The sequence below is a fragment of the Ailuropoda melanoleuca genome, chromosome 13, assembly GCF_002007445.2.
Source record: "Ailuropoda melanoleuca isolate Jingjing chromosome 13, ASM200744v2, whole genome shotgun sequence".
Taxonomy (NCBI): domain Eukaryota; kingdom Metazoa; phylum Chordata; class Mammalia; order Carnivora; family Ursidae; genus Ailuropoda; species Ailuropoda melanoleuca.
The window spans coordinates 23,034,988-23,050,258 of NC_048230.1; the positions used below are offsets into that span (position 1 = coordinate 23,034,988).

At 42.1% G+C, this 15,271-nt stretch overlaps 1 protein-coding gene across 1 annotated transcript in view; it reads right to left on the reverse strand.

Annotated features, from left to right (window-relative positions):
• The window catches only part of KPNB1 (karyopherin subunit beta 1), a 24,580-nt gene extending 11,407 nt beyond the window's left edge, over positions 1-13,173 (reverse strand). The window contains exons 1-9 of the mRNA XM_011221803.3: positions 12,991-13,173; positions 9,353-9,553; positions 8,275-8,427; positions 6,261-6,320; positions 5,372-5,461; positions 4,897-5,007; positions 4,000-4,101; positions 1,785-2,009; positions 416-607 (exon numbers count right to left, since the gene is read on the reverse strand). Of these exons, the coding sequence (XP_011220105.1) occupies positions 416-607; positions 1,785-2,009; positions 4,000-4,101; positions 4,897-5,007; positions 5,372-5,461; positions 6,261-6,320; positions 8,275-8,427; positions 9,353-9,400 (981 nt within the window). The 5' untranslated portion in view covers positions 9,401-9,553; positions 12,991-13,173. The remainder of the gene's footprint in view (positions 1-415; positions 608-1,784; positions 2,010-3,999; positions 4,102-4,896; positions 5,008-5,371; positions 5,462-6,260; positions 6,321-8,274; positions 8,428-9,352; positions 9,554-12,990) is intronic.
• Positions 13,174-15,271: the final 2,098 nt, after the last annotated feature.

The following is a 15,271-nucleotide window of genomic DNA, read 5'->3' on the forward strand; positions in this document are numbered from 1 at the left end:
GCCGGGATCACGCCCTGAGCCGAAGGCAGATGCTTAACCGCTGTGCCACCCAGGCGCCCCCCTTCCTTCTCTTCTGCCCCCTTCTCAGCAATGCTACTTTTTGTAGCCAGCAACTCTCTAACTTAATCAAAATGTCTTGTCCCCAAGCAACTAGAGAAAGAAAACCAGGTCCAGATAGTTTTCCCACTGGGTTAGCATGACTATTCTAAATGGTTTGGGAACCAGTCACCATGAGTCAACAGCTCCCACTGGCTCATGAAACTGGCATCCCCCACATTTTAACTGAAGAAATTCGGAAGGAGATGCTATTCAGAAAAGGCCTTCCAGTGAGGTAGACCCATTTCTCTCTCACACCTCCTACCTCCTGGTGAATCGCTCAGCCCTGCTCCATCTCAGTAGGAAGAAAAACCCTTACCCAGCACACATTTGAAGCCACTCTGGGTTCAGCACTGAGGCCCTCAATCAGACACTGCAGCAGGGGAGTCAAGTAGACATCATTGATGGCAGCTTCAGGGAGCAGTTCACAAATTCGGCCCACAGTCCATGCAGTTGTATCTCGAACAACTACACTGGGGTCTTTCATTAATTCTATTAGGGTGGGCATAGCCTGCAAATACAGCAGTTATTAGCAGAGCAAAACACAGAATAAAATTCATGTTGACTAAACAGAAAATACTGATGGTTGGGAATTTTTTGGTTTTTTTTTTTAAAAGATTTTATTTATTTATTTGATAGAGCGAGAGACAGCCAGCGAGAGGGAACACAAGCAGGGGGAGTGGGAGAGGAAGAAGCAGGCTCCCAGCAGAGGAGCCTGATGTGGGACTTGATCCCAGAATGCCGAGATCATGCCCTGAGCCAAAGGCAGACGCTTAACGACTGAGCCACCCAGGCGCCCCCTTTTTTTTAGTTTTGTTTAAATAATCTCTACATCCCACATGGGGCTTGAACTCATGATCCCTTGGTCTAAGGTCTAGACCAACTGAGCCAGCCAGGTGCCCCCTAATGGTTTGGTTTTAACCCAAAGCATCAAGATGGCTTGTCATTTTAAAAGACACATGTGTCTCCGACAGAGTAATAAAATTAACGTGAAAAGTGAAACAGTCCTCTCTTCACCAAATCCCGGCATAGAGTTTGACTAAAAGTCTGTATGAATGCTTCCACCAGCCTTTTACTGAATCACTCAGGTGATATATCTCAATGCAGCTGTGAGGGCATCTGGCTACATTCTGAAAGGCTGACTTCCATATGCACTGAACTCAATTACAATGGACTCCTGTATCGTTTATAATAGTAAAATAAACCCAGTATTTCCACAGACTTTTCATTACAACACATACCATTCTGTCCTAAGGATAGAATCATCACATTGCTAAAAAATTATGGGGAAGGTTTACGACACAGCAGTAAGTGAAAAAACAAGTTCTAACACCACTGCGCAGTAAGAACGCCAGCCTCCTGCACACACAGACATGCACACAGAAGAACGTCACACAGATAAATACCAAGAGCTAACAATGTTTATCCCTGGGCAGTGGGATTAAAGGTGACATTTTCTTTTTGGCCTTTTCTGCATTTTTTTCAAGTCATGACTTTAGTTAAAAAAAAAAAAGAAAAAAGTCAAGAAATACATTTTATCCTCCCTTCACTGACAGCAAATAACAATCCAGAATAACCTTTCTGGATGACTACGTACAGTTGTGTTTTTAAAATACAGGAACACTTTCAAGGAAAAAGTTCAAACAATAAATATCTCACTTTCCCCCCCGAAACTCCCTCAGCTTCACCTGGATAACTAGTGGTTTGAGCTGATTGGGCTCTGGTCCTTCCAAGATACAGCCAAAAGCCATTACTGCCGCATCCCGGTACCGCCAATCAGGGTTCTTGATGTGTTCTTTAATGAAGGGGAGGACATGTGGGACGATGTCATCTTCACAGCAGGTGGCCAGGAGCATGAGGCACACGCCTGCCGCTTTGCAGGGGTTCCAGTCATCATCGTCATCATTCTCGTCCTGATGCGAGAGTGTAGCACTAGTTAAATTTCTGTACAAGAACCACTTTAACTCAAAAAAACAGAATTATTAACGCAAAAGGTCTTCTGACTACTCCCAAATGCCACTGGAACTTAAGTTTGGGGGACGTAAATAAAATATAAAACCTTTATATTTTAATTTCTTCTACAAAGAATCATCACACATAGCCTTTGTTAAATAAGATGCAGATGGAGGGGAAATCCTACCTAGTACTATACAACGAGATGGGCCAACCTCCACCACACACAACAAGGAGCGTGAAAATCGAACAGAGAGCAAAAGGCAGAACAAGAGTATATGCTATATGATTCTAGTTATATGAAGCCCAAAATCAATTAAAATCAATCTCAATGAATGACTAGGAAGAAGGCATGAGGTGGCTTCTGGTGTGCTAGTAATTGTAGTTCAATGAGAAGTTAAATAAAACAAAGACAAAACAAAACAAGATTCCATTCAGATCTCCCCTGAAAGTAGAATTCAAGGTTTATCTTCCTTATTATGACTATTCATCCCACACAGCAATTTAAGGTAGGCCGCCTTATGCAGCTTCAGAATATTACATACCTAAAGAAAGATTGGTTCCCCAATGTGAGAAGCACAACAGAAATATACAAAAGTGAAGATACTAAGGTCAAAAGACACAAAAAAGTAACTGTAAAACTGAACGAGGAGATGAAAATTTGAGAGAACACCCAGTTCATTTCAAACCAAATGCATCTCTACTTATGAGACTGTTATATTGAAAGTCATGTACTTTCTTAAACACAAATGACATGTCTGTGTACAGGGAAATTTCACAGTGCTCAAAGTCACAGCAATGTTTCCTCAGAGCACTGCCTGCTCTCTGGGAATACGTCACATGCATCAGAGGAGAGGAGAGACAGAAAGAATCTTTCCAAACACCATACCAAGGAAAACTGAAGCCTAAACTCAAAAGGGAACAATGACAACCAAGATACACTTCTTATAAAAAGAATTTATTTACCCATTAGACCCACATCTTCATGAAGCCTTATTACTTTTATTTTGTCCTGAATCTTACTGATGTTAATGATCATGAAGGATAAAATTCATTTTTTTGTTGTTTTTTTAAGAGAGAAAAACAGAGTGCAAGGGGTGTGCAGAGGGAGAGGGAAAGGGAGAATCTCAAGCAGGCTCCACACCAAACATGGATCCCGACATGGCGCTTAATGATCTCACCACCCTGAGATCATGACCTGAGCCAAAAGCGAGTAGGGACACTTAACTGACTGAGCCACCCAGGCACACCCAGAATATTTCTTATCCAACCTCATCAGCATTTTACTTCATTTAATTTTCTTAAGATTTTTTATTTTATTTGACAGAGAGAGAGAAAGAGAGCACAAGCAGGGGGAGCTGCAAGCAGACGGAGAGGGAGAAGCAGGTTCCCCGCTGAGCAGGGAGCCCAATGTGGGGCTTGATCCCAGGACGCTGGGATCATGACCTGAGCCATAGACACCCAACCAACCGAGCCACCCAGGCACCCTTCATCGGCATTTTTTTTTTTTTAAAAGATTTTATTTATTTATTCGACAGAGATAGAGACAGCCAGCGAGAGAGGGAACACAGCAGGGGGAGTGGGAGAGGAAGAAGCAGGCTCATAGCAGAGGAGCCTGACGTGGGGCTCGATCCCATAACGCCGGGATCACGCCCTGAGCCGAAGGCAGATGCTTAACCGCTGTGCCACCCAAGCGCCCCACCCTTCATCGGCATTTTAAATGTATATATACACACTGTGAACTCATGAAAATGTTCAGACCCAGCTCTCCTTCACAGACAACTCAGAGCCTAGAGGATCTTAGAGATCCAGTTCGGCCGTTCCCTGTCATCTATAACAGAAAATCAACCAGCTGAAGAGTTGCCGAGTTCCTTCATGCACTGTTCCACAGTAAACCAACCCTCAACAATGTCTCACACCTTAACCGGCTTGATTTGCGAGGTAACTCACCTGTTTAGTTAGTGTCTGCGTGAGGATTGGAACCAGGTACTGTAGTGCTCCCTTGGCATAAAACTTGCTGGTGTGCTCAGGGGGTCGTCCTTGTTCTGCTGCCTGAGGAGAAACATAAAAGCAAATTCTGGACGGCAGCAAACAGGCTGATACTAGAGGCATACAATGAGAGCTACCCAGGGGTTTGTACAGAAATACACAGAGCAAATGTAACATTCGCTGTGATCTTTGGAGGTGCTCATTTCTTTGGTCTACTTCAATGGGATTCTTTTAGGCCATACATATAATCTACCTTAAAGGACCAAGGCAACCTTAAGAACTACCTTTCTTTTTTCACAAGCTCAATTCATATTAACAAGCTGTCATCTAACTAACCTTTGGATCAAGAGATGTACTAAGTTTACGTAATGATGCCAAAAATAATACTGTTTCTTAAAGTGTGCAAGACAGTTAAGGCTGGAAGCAAAGCTTGAGTTCAAAGATTGCAAAGTGCAGAACTAGCTAGCCCCTTTGTCTCTATCGACTTTCTTCACCAGAGTTATTAGTAAGCTGTCAATTATGCATCCCATGCTTTCATTAGGACTTCCAAAAGGAAATAATTCAGCATTGGATGTCACCTTGTTAAACTGTGACTGCCTGCTGCCCCCTTGTGTTCATGGCACAAATACCAACATTTATAATAAATCACGTCTGGCTGATTGGTAAAGCATGAAATGCCTCATTATGGGTCTGTCTCCCTCCTGAGGGGCTCTGGCTAGCAAAGAAAGCAAAATCTCTACAAATGGAGATGCCCTCTAAGCCCAGTCAGAATAAAGCTTTCCCAGAGGAGACTAATGCCCACAAAGGAGCTATGTCAGAGAAACAACTCTTGCCACACCGACCCTCTCCCAGGCTCACCTCGGAAGCCTCAATGGCCAAGTCCATTTCCTCATCACACACATTGGACCAGAATTCTATCCCTTGTAGGGCCACCTCATCAATGTCACTTTTCATTGCTTCAATTGTGATCTTAAGAGGGGAAAAAAAGAAAAAAAAAAAAGACATCCCAGACCCACGTAAGTAAGGGTTCAAGTTAGACACCCCCCCAACTGCTAACCACAAACATTCAAATGTCAAAAATGTAGATTTATGAACCTGGGTCTGAAATGAAAGGTAGAAACAGGAAACAGTTTTTTAAAATATACTCATTCCCAGCACAAAGACAGTACAAGTCTTGGCACATTACTGATGGCTTAAACATAACACTCAGACTTAAGGAATTTCCTTGATTTCATAATATTAAGTAAAAAAAATTACAGAAATGACAAAACAGCAAGAATGATAAGTTTTGTAACTAGCTACATGCTCACATATGTAAAACAGAAATACTTACAGCAAAAAGAGCGGGACCCATATACGTCTCCATGTACTGATAATACAAGGACATTATCTTTACCAGATTCTGTAAGGCAGCCACTCGTACCTTTTACAAAGAAAAGATTAGTTTGCTATTTAGTTTAACAAGGTAGTCTGACAAAGGTAAGTCACATAAATGGGTCAGTAATCTATAGGGTCAATTGAGGTACATTTGGGTAACGTCTCAACATTTCGCCAAAACCAATCTCTTCCCTTAATTTTTTTTTTTTAAAGATTTTATTTAATCATTTGACAGAGAGACAGCCAGCAAGAGAGGGAACACAAGCAGGGGGAGTGGGAGAGGAAGAAGCAGGCTCCCAGCAGAGGAGCCCGACGTGGGGCTCGATCCCAGAACACCGGGATCACGCCCTGAGCTGAAGGCAGACGCTTAACGACTGTGCCACCCAGGTGCCCCATCTTCCCTTAATTTTTTTCACCATTCTTATTTATTTTTCCTTTTTTTTTTTTTTTTTTACTTTAAAGGTGCCTGTGGAACCTACAGAGGACTAACCTCACCAATGCCACTCAGACTGGATGTTACTCCCACCTGTTTCAAGTGTCAAGGTTTAGGTTACTGCAATAACAAAGCTGTTTCAATGGCTACAATGAAAAACAATCACTTGTATAACTTGCAGCAATTAAGTAGCAAGGGTGATCAAAAACCATTTCTTCCTTAAACCTTTTAAGAGGATGGCAACTTCCATTATGTTAACTCTCCAAGTACTGTTTTTCCCTCTTTTATTAACAGTATTAGCCAAACCTCATTTCTGAAGTCACCTGATTCCCAACATTTCAAACTACTATACTAGAGATGGCATTTCCTAGGAAAGACGGAAGACAGATTTTTCATCTGACCTCACACTCACCCTTGTATCCGGACACTGTGTGGCTTCACAGACCACCTGCATAATAAAGTGCCTTTCGGACTGCAGGAAGAACAAAAATAAAGAGAATAAGAAGAGTACCAACCATATATATGAAGATTGCTAGACTACCTCTTCAGGGAAAACCTTGTACTCCCCCTCAGGGACCCCATAACCCTGAACCAATCAAGCAGCTTTCCCCTGACACAGTACAGGCACCGTGAAGGCTATCGAGAGTTTGCCCCCAGTGTCTACTATATGACCTGCCCTCTAAAGAGGTTCCTAATCTTTTAATCCCCAAAATGACCTTCACTAACAAGACTCCAAGGAGAAGTAAATAGGAAAATGTAGGTCACAGGGTTTAAATAAAAATGGTTAAAAACAAAAAACAAAAAACCCCCACAACTCTACATTAAGAAAACCCATTTCTCTATATTTAAAATTTAAGAGAATTCAAAGCATCTGCTTTACTTCAAAGACAAATTTGTTTTCTGGGAGGTGGCAAATCCCCATCAAACATGGTAAGATACAGGAGAACAGAACAATGTAATTGTCTGCTACTCTCCTAAGTCTTCTGAAATGTAAAAAGAAAAAGTCTGTTTTCAAGCAATTAGAACTGCAATTTGCTTTGGCTTCTTAGACCTTCCTACTTTGTCCACAATAAGACCAAGAAATGGCAAAAGCACAGCTCAAGTGTCAACAGATACACAAAAATACTTGTAGACCATATAATCCAGGGATTCCACTTCTGAGTATAGATCTAAAAGAACTGAAAGCAGGGCCTCAAAGACCTATTTGTACCCCAATGTCCATAGCAGCATTATTTACAATAGTCAAGAAGATGAAAGGGGGCAACCCTAAAGTCCACTGCCAGATGAATGGGTAAACAAAATGTGGTATAGACATACAACAGAATATTATTCAGCCTGAAAAAAAGAAATTCTGACACAAGCTACAACATGTATTAACCCAAGACATTAGGCTAAGTAAAATAAGCCAGCCTAAAAGACAAATCAAATACTGTATGACTGATTCCACTTAAATAAGGTATTCACAGAAACAGAAAGTAAAAAAGTGGTTGCCAGGGCCTGGGAAGGGGAAAACGGGGAGTTGTTCAATGCACAGAGTTTCAGTTTTGCAGAATGAAAAAAGTTCTGGCAACTGGCTGTAAAACAACATGAATATCTTAACACTATTGAATTAGACACTTAAAAATGCTTAGAGTAATAAATTTTATGCTATTATATATATTTTTACACAACTTAATAGGGGGAAATACTTCCAGGCAAGATAAACTTTTTTATATATGAATTTTCAAAAGCACCTTTCAAGGAGTTATGAAATAGCCCAACTTATGTAACTTTTTTTTTTTTTAAATTAAACTCTACGCCCAACAAAGGGCTCAACTTCAAGACCCGAGATCAAGAGTTAGATCGCCACTGACTAAGCCAGCCAGCTGCTGGTTTTGTATTTTTTTTTTCAAGTAAGCTCTACAACCTTCTGTGTTTTTTAAGATTTTACTTATTTATTTGAGAGAGAGAAAGTGTGGGTGTGTGAGTCGGGAGAGTGGCAGAGGGAGAGAGGAAGAGGGAATCTCAAGTACACTCCGTGCTGAGCGCGGAGCCCGCTGTGGGGCTGGCTCTCATGACCCTGAGAGATCAAGACCTGAGCCGAAACCAAGAGTCAGAGGCTCAACTGACTGAGCTACCCAGGTGCCCCAACTTCTATGTTTTTTAAAATCTCAGAGCATACCCACACTTTGATCTGCAAAAGGAGAAGCCTAAGCTTAGAAACACTTCAGATCACATTTTTCCCAAAACCCTTGTGAGAAACAGCAAACACCTACTCCATGGCCATTTCTCACATAACATAAATCCTAACTAGAATGGAAAAGAGTGCATCTAAAAAGATGGTACTTTCTAGACCACACACTTGGGAAAAAAAAAAAAAAACAACTTTCATTTAACTCTAACTTCTTACCTTCTGAACCTACACCTTTTTGCCAAAGGAGACTTACCTCTTTGTCAAAGTTCGCTTTGGTGAACTCCAGGGAGTTCAGGAGTGCATTTGTAGCCGCCAGCTTCACATTGTTACTGGGCTCTTCTTTCCTCATGCCCTGGATTATGGCAGTCAGAATCTCATTGGATTTATCCTGTAGCTGCTCTGGGTCCTGAAACAAGCAGAGAAGTACAGTGAGTAAAATAATGAGCTCATGACTAATCAGCAGTCCTTTTAACTGTGAAATCCACTCGAATGAGTATCATGACTTTCTCTGATCTTTTTCCACACATTTCCATTTAGGGACAAACCACCTGCAAAATATCCTGGGGGCCTAGTAGTCCAAAACTGAACTGAAGCAAGTTAAATTCATCAACTTCATCTGATTTCTTAACATAGTGACTCTGGGCTTGAGGTGATGCTGGCTTTTTTCTTCCCCCTTCTGTGCAAAGGGAAATGGCAGTCTGGTGTTTTTTCCAGGCCATCTGTATCAACTGAGGTAAAGCTTCTGAGGGCCAAGGATCAATGCCCAGGCACAACACCTAGGCAGTCTAAGTCCAGGTCAAGCGTAGACTCCCTTGCTTCATCAAGTCTGTCTATGGAAACAGACACCAAGGGTGGTAACCTCGGCAGCAGCCACAGTCCCAAGAGGGCTACATTTCACAAACCGCTGGGCCTCCCGTGGCTCGGCCAACTACAGCAAGGGCTGGCCGAGTGTTTTGTGAAATAGAAAATAAGTGTAACACAGCATCCATGGTACACTGAGAATCGTGAGAAAGGGACCCAGGTCAAGGATGCCCCACAATAGAGCATATCCTTTTTTTAAAAAGCCTAGAATCTCTACCTCTCCAAGCACACAGATTTCTACTCTGAGCTTGGGATCCTCAATTCTCCTTACTTCAGGGCATGATTAACAATGTGAGGATAAGTTAGCTATCCCAATATAGAAGTCTGGATTAAATAAAGCAGTCCTACTTGCAGAACACTCTGTAGTAGTTTGGTGTTCTCCATCACGTAAGAACAATACTAATACCATGCATGGCACAACTAGAGGGAATCACAGCTATGTTCAGTTAGATACAGAAGGCAGTACTTACTATATCTTGGCAAATGTAACCGATAGCTTCCAATGTCGACTCTTTCATGTGCTCTGTGCTGTTGGGGTTTGTAACATTGGCCACCAGCTGAGGAATGAGTTCTGGCCACTGGTTCACTGGGATCTCTGCACAAGCAATACCAGCCACACATTGTGAGGCAGAACTAGGCCGGTAAGTTTCTGTGCCCAAAGTCTGCAAAACCTGCGCGCACACACACACACACACACACACAAAAACAAGACGAAAGATATCAATTTCTAATACTATTTTTGAACACATTTTGCCTACCGCCACACCTCTTACATCAGTCTGAATTTTCTGCAATACACAAAAGTAGAAAAAGGCATATATAATCTAGTTAGCTGTCTAAAAAAAAAAAAACAACCCAAAACAAAACAAAAAGGACAAAACAACCAGCCCCACTACCAACACCAGCACAATCAACATTGCTCCAGAGCCTAGAAATGAAACCAGTCGCTCCCTACTTCCAAAAGGACTTCTCCAAAGCCAGACGTCTCATGTCAGTGTTCAATGCAAGGCAATAAAGTGATAGTTAGAAGGGAGATAATGTTAGAAGGCAAAAGAGAGGACAAAATTCACCTTCTAGGCTCCTTGTTGGAGATAGAATGGAAGGATGCTCACAGCCTTGTTTTGTGGACAGAAAATGTGGAACTTCAGAATGAGGCTAACTCTGGGCATTGAAATGGGTCTGAGTCACAGTAGACCGTGGTCTAGCCTGATCTAAGGAAGAGATCTTCCAACTCATGAAATGTGGAACAAGCCTTCTTCCCTATGGCCAATGACAATTTAACACCTGGGGTGACTTTCATGGAAAGGCCTTGGTCAGGGAACATCACCAGATGCAGATACTAAGTTACAGATGTTACCGACATCTAAGAATGAATCCTTACTTAACTTCCAATCTGGAAGGATTTGTTCTGTTTGCCCAAGAATTGGAGAACTCTTCTCTCCATCAACAGATACCAAGAACTAGTTAGATATGCCAATTAAAATGAGATCCACTTACCATTAAACAGGTCTTGTTTGAAATGATAATCATGTAAGGATTTATGTAAAGGGTAAAGGCACAGGTACAGATAAAGGAGGAAGCCACAATTGACCCAAGGTTAATCATTACCACGATCAGCTAATTCAGTCAATGAACTCACTAAGAATCACCAGTCCACTCAAAAGGCAAACAGTTAACCGTTCCTGGCATGAACACAGGACAAAGCGTAGCTGCCAGATATTCAGGCCAGCTCTGCTGACTGGGTCAGGTCACTTAGTATCCTGCTTTGTAGCTAATAATAATGAACTCCCCATCTTTCCCCCATTCAGTATATCATCATCCCTGCCCGCCCCCACTGCCAACAACTCTGCCCAGTAACAAGCTGTTCTGACTGATTCTAGATGAAGGCTTTGCTCTCTAGGGTTACCAGAGCTAGAATGGGCTTTAAGAAAAACTGCATGTCAGAGACACGGCGTGGAGAGGCAGGGATGCGATGACCGGTCTAAAACAGCACGGGCTGAACAGGTATTATCCCAAGTCTGACTAAGAGTTCCAGTTCAGGGTGCCTTTACACTGTATCACACCATCTCCTGGTACAGATGTGGAGAGCACCAGAATCCCACAGTACCACTACCTTTCCTCCTTTAAATGGTTTCTGGAAGACCCCTAGTTAATAGTATTTGAAGCGATTTAGAGACAAAGGTCCAGCTCTGAAGTACAGAAAGGTTGTTTTTTGTTTTTAAAACCTAGGGGGTAACCCTAATGATAATAATCAATTATAAGAAAAAAGAGGAATAAAGGAGTGACTCTCAACTATGTCCAAGACCCACATTTCAAAAAAGAAATAAGCATCAACACTGAGAAGGTATTCATTACCAGAGGTGCTATGAAAGGGGGAAAAAGGCCATGATTAACTTTCTTTCACGCTGAAGGGTTCAACAGCACATATACAAAGTCTTATCCAAATTTTAAAAAGTGTTAAGACTGATATGCCAAAAAGAGTCAATTACAGTTCCAATCATGTCTCATCTCATTTACTATCCCATGATTCGAGTAAGATGAGAAACTGAATGGGCACTACAAGCACCAAGATTTCCAGTGATTGATGGAATAAACTTCAATAATATCAAATTACTGAAAGGAAGATTAGAATGTTATTACATAAGCAGACCCAATGTGGATAGAAATAGCTCTACGTATTCCAAAGAAGATTCAAAATAAGTTGGCTTTCATAACCTAGTTCCCACAGTCATGAGTACCTTCATGCAAGACTAGAGAAAAAAGGGGTATATAACTTGAAAGAGATGTTGTTGCCTTACGGGGGCACAAATTCACCTAACGCTGATACCTCGAACCAGGAAATAGCAAATATGATGACATGTGCAAGTATACATTTAGGGAACCCCTCCCCACCCCGCGCGTTTTCCCCTCAAATACCAAGGACCAATTGCCTGACTTACCATTTTCTGAGCCTTATCCATATAAGACAGACCGCTCAAGAACCTCATTAACTGGGGGGTGGGGAGGACATCTGTCCATATATTCTGAGTATCTTTTGCTGTGGCTAGAATTATGGATTTTAACTCAACAGCAAAGTCACAAGACCTCCATGATGCAGAGCAAGGGACAGTCAATTTTCCTCAAAACTCATCAGTCCCCTCTTTAAACACCCTGATTAAAAGCCAGATGTTTCTAAACAAAGTTTTTCATAATTTGCTAAGTAGATAAAAGCACCATTAACTTCATATTCTTATTTCACAAACTCTTCGGGCTTAAAAGGCCCAAGAGATTATTTAGTTCCCCTTTGAACTCCACATAGCGCCATGCCAAAACCACCAAACAATGAAAATTATCTACAGCAGAAGTTTAATAAGAGCAGGGACTGGATAACTATGAAAAAAGTCACTTAGGAAGACAGGAATAGCTAAAAAATATTTCTGAGGGGCGCCTGGGTGGCACAGCGGTTAAGCATCTGCCTTCAGCTCAGGGCGTGATCCCGGCGTTATGGGATCGAGCCCCACATCAGGCTCTTCCGCTATGAGCCTGCTTCTTCCTCTCCCACTTCCCCTGCTTGTGTTCCCTCTCTCGCTGGCTGTCTCTCTGTCGAATAAATAAATAAAATCTTTAAAAAAAATAAATAAATAAAATAAAAAATATTTCTGAGCCTCACTCCAACAAAACAATCTCTGGAGGGAGTCTGGAAATATATTATCGTTAGCGAATTGCCTAAGTGATTCTGAGCTCGAGTCTGGGAATGACCAATTTGTACACTACGTCAATTCACCAGAGCCTACAAACTCTGGCATCCAGTTAAAAGTTCCCCGAACGGCTCCAGTTTACCTTAGTTTTCCGAAAAGAATTCCAATGCATTCATTAATGGGAAATGACAGCACAGTACAGACAAGCTAATCTGACAGAGAAAATTTAAACCAAATATTTTTATCTTCAAGTGAAGCTTAAGTCTCAGAAACCTATTACACTGTCCACTCTATCCCATGTAAATGACAAAAAAACTGACCAAGATGTTTCTTGTAGGAGGTCCAGGAGGAGAGGATGGGGTGTGTGGGTGGAGGGTGAGGTTTCTTATTCCCAGAAGCTAACATGACCAAAAAGAGATAAAGTTACTTACATAATTCTTGACTTCCCGCCGAGCATTAGCATCAATTGCAAGCCACCTCTGCTGATATTGTGCCTTGATATCTGGATCTTTAGATGTCAAAGAGTTCTTGATTTGTAGACCAGCTGCGACTCTGGCAACCTGACTGTTTCCTGGATTTGCCAGCACTCTGGACAGTTCCACAAGGAAAGTGGGCTATTAAAGAGAAGATGCATTTGTGAATGAAAGTATCTCTTGGGAATTTTACCAACTGAGGGTGGCTTGCGGAACACCAAAACACTAGGAGAACCTAAGTTTTTAGGACATATCATAACATACCTGAAAATGCTACAATATCTATTCCAAGACTCCTATAAAAATGTTACATGGTACACAAGTCATCCATCCTCTCATGCAGCCTCAGCGTTTAACAAGGAGGTACAGATTTTCCTATCAACATCATTCTTAGTGCTCAAATCTTCACATTAGATCTACCAGAAATAAAGTAAGTTTGACAATCTAGTAGTCAGGATTCTTCTATGTAACAGTGTCTGACAGTCAATAAACATCTGTTGAATGAATGAGTATGTGAAGACAGGGTAGAATGTAAAATTGCTTCCCTAAATTTAAATATCTTAGTCCAAAATGAGTTCAGGCGGCTTTTGAGCTCATGTAGGCAGGTAACCTTGCGTAACAGAGGTAAATACTCACAAACCCCAAACATTAAATCTAGGAGGCTAGTCCTCTATTTTAGCGTTGTGTTCAACAAGGGAGCAACAATGAAAAATGACGTATGTATAAATTTGATAACATTTAGAAACAGGGAAAAAGGGAAGAGATAAAAATGCCAAGACAAATTTGCCAAGAAAAAAGATTTTACATTTAACAGTCAATGGTTAACACACTAACAGCTCCTAAACATTTTGGATTCGAGCTGTCCACTGAACACAGTGCATTTCTGAAAAGCTTACTCAACCTTTCATAATGCACAGGTCCCCAAAACCTCCCTCTGTTTAAAAATTTTAAGACACACTCCTCTTCCCTGCAGAAAACTCTGGCCAAATGGAAGTTAACAGGAAAAACCAAAAACAGATAGTTTCTTGCTACTAACAAGTCCTGCAATCACCGCAAAAGATAAATATTAAAAGTTTTATTAATTATGTACCACTAAGGAATGTTCGGAATGTCAGAAAGAAGATAAAATGCTAGGAATAGGATAAAAAGCTTCTTGTAAATGAGCAGAGGCAGAAACAGGAATATACCCCAAATGGAAGTATTATTGGTCTATACTAGGAAAAAAATCCTTTCTATGGAAAGTTAAGAATAAAAAGGTAAGTAGTAAAAGTCAGCACGCAAGAGACCAATAATAATAAAAAAAAAAAGTCATTTAAGGTAGTTTGTATAAAATAAGCCCTGTCACGTTTTTGCTTATATTTTGTCTAGAGTACAAAGGATCATGTTGGGTTACAATGTTATTTAGGCTAATTACCTATTACCTTTAAAAAATGTCAAGTATCACCCACCCTTCCATCTGCTCCCCATCCCCCGCAATAAGAGGGGCATCAAAGAGAAACGTTACTGGCACACAGGCTGTTTCAACCATCCACCCCACATTTTTATACAGAGGTCCAGTCCAGTGGACTTCTCTTCGTTTTTTCTGTACCCCTTCAATTTGAAAATACGAAAATGAGGAACTTTCCTCTGTGATTTCATCTGGAAACAGGCCCGATCAAGGATGAGCCTCAGCCTGCTGTATGGGTAGATTCAGTCTCTACCCATCGAAGTAAAAAAAACAAAACAGAACAAAAAAACCCCAACCAACCCCTACCAAAAAATAAATAACCCACAGAGGAATACCCAGGCAGGAAAGGGAGAAATACTGCCGGAGTCGGTTAGGAGGTATTCGGGTGCCAGGCCTGGCCATGAGCACAGTACCAAGGGGCATAGGAAAGGGTAGACTCTGGGAAGTAGGTGGAGAGAATCGCAGGGGCCACGGGACAGGAAGGAGAAGCCGGGCCGGGTCAGAACAGGGCGGGCAGCTGGGCTCGGAGCTTCCACATGGCCCCTAGGCCCGGCTCCCCCACCCCCACCCTTGCTGAACACGCAGCGCCGCGCAACCTAACTTCCCTTCCCTCCCTCTTTCTCCCTCCCGCTGCACCGCCGCCCTCAGGCCGCGCGGCAATTGGGCGGCAGTCACCCCGGCGCGCCGCGCCATTGGCCAGCTGCCGGGGCCCGGGGCGGGACACACCCACCGGCTTCCCGATGGCGGGGTTAGGTTGGACCGGGGTGGGGGGGAGGGGGACGGGATGGGGCA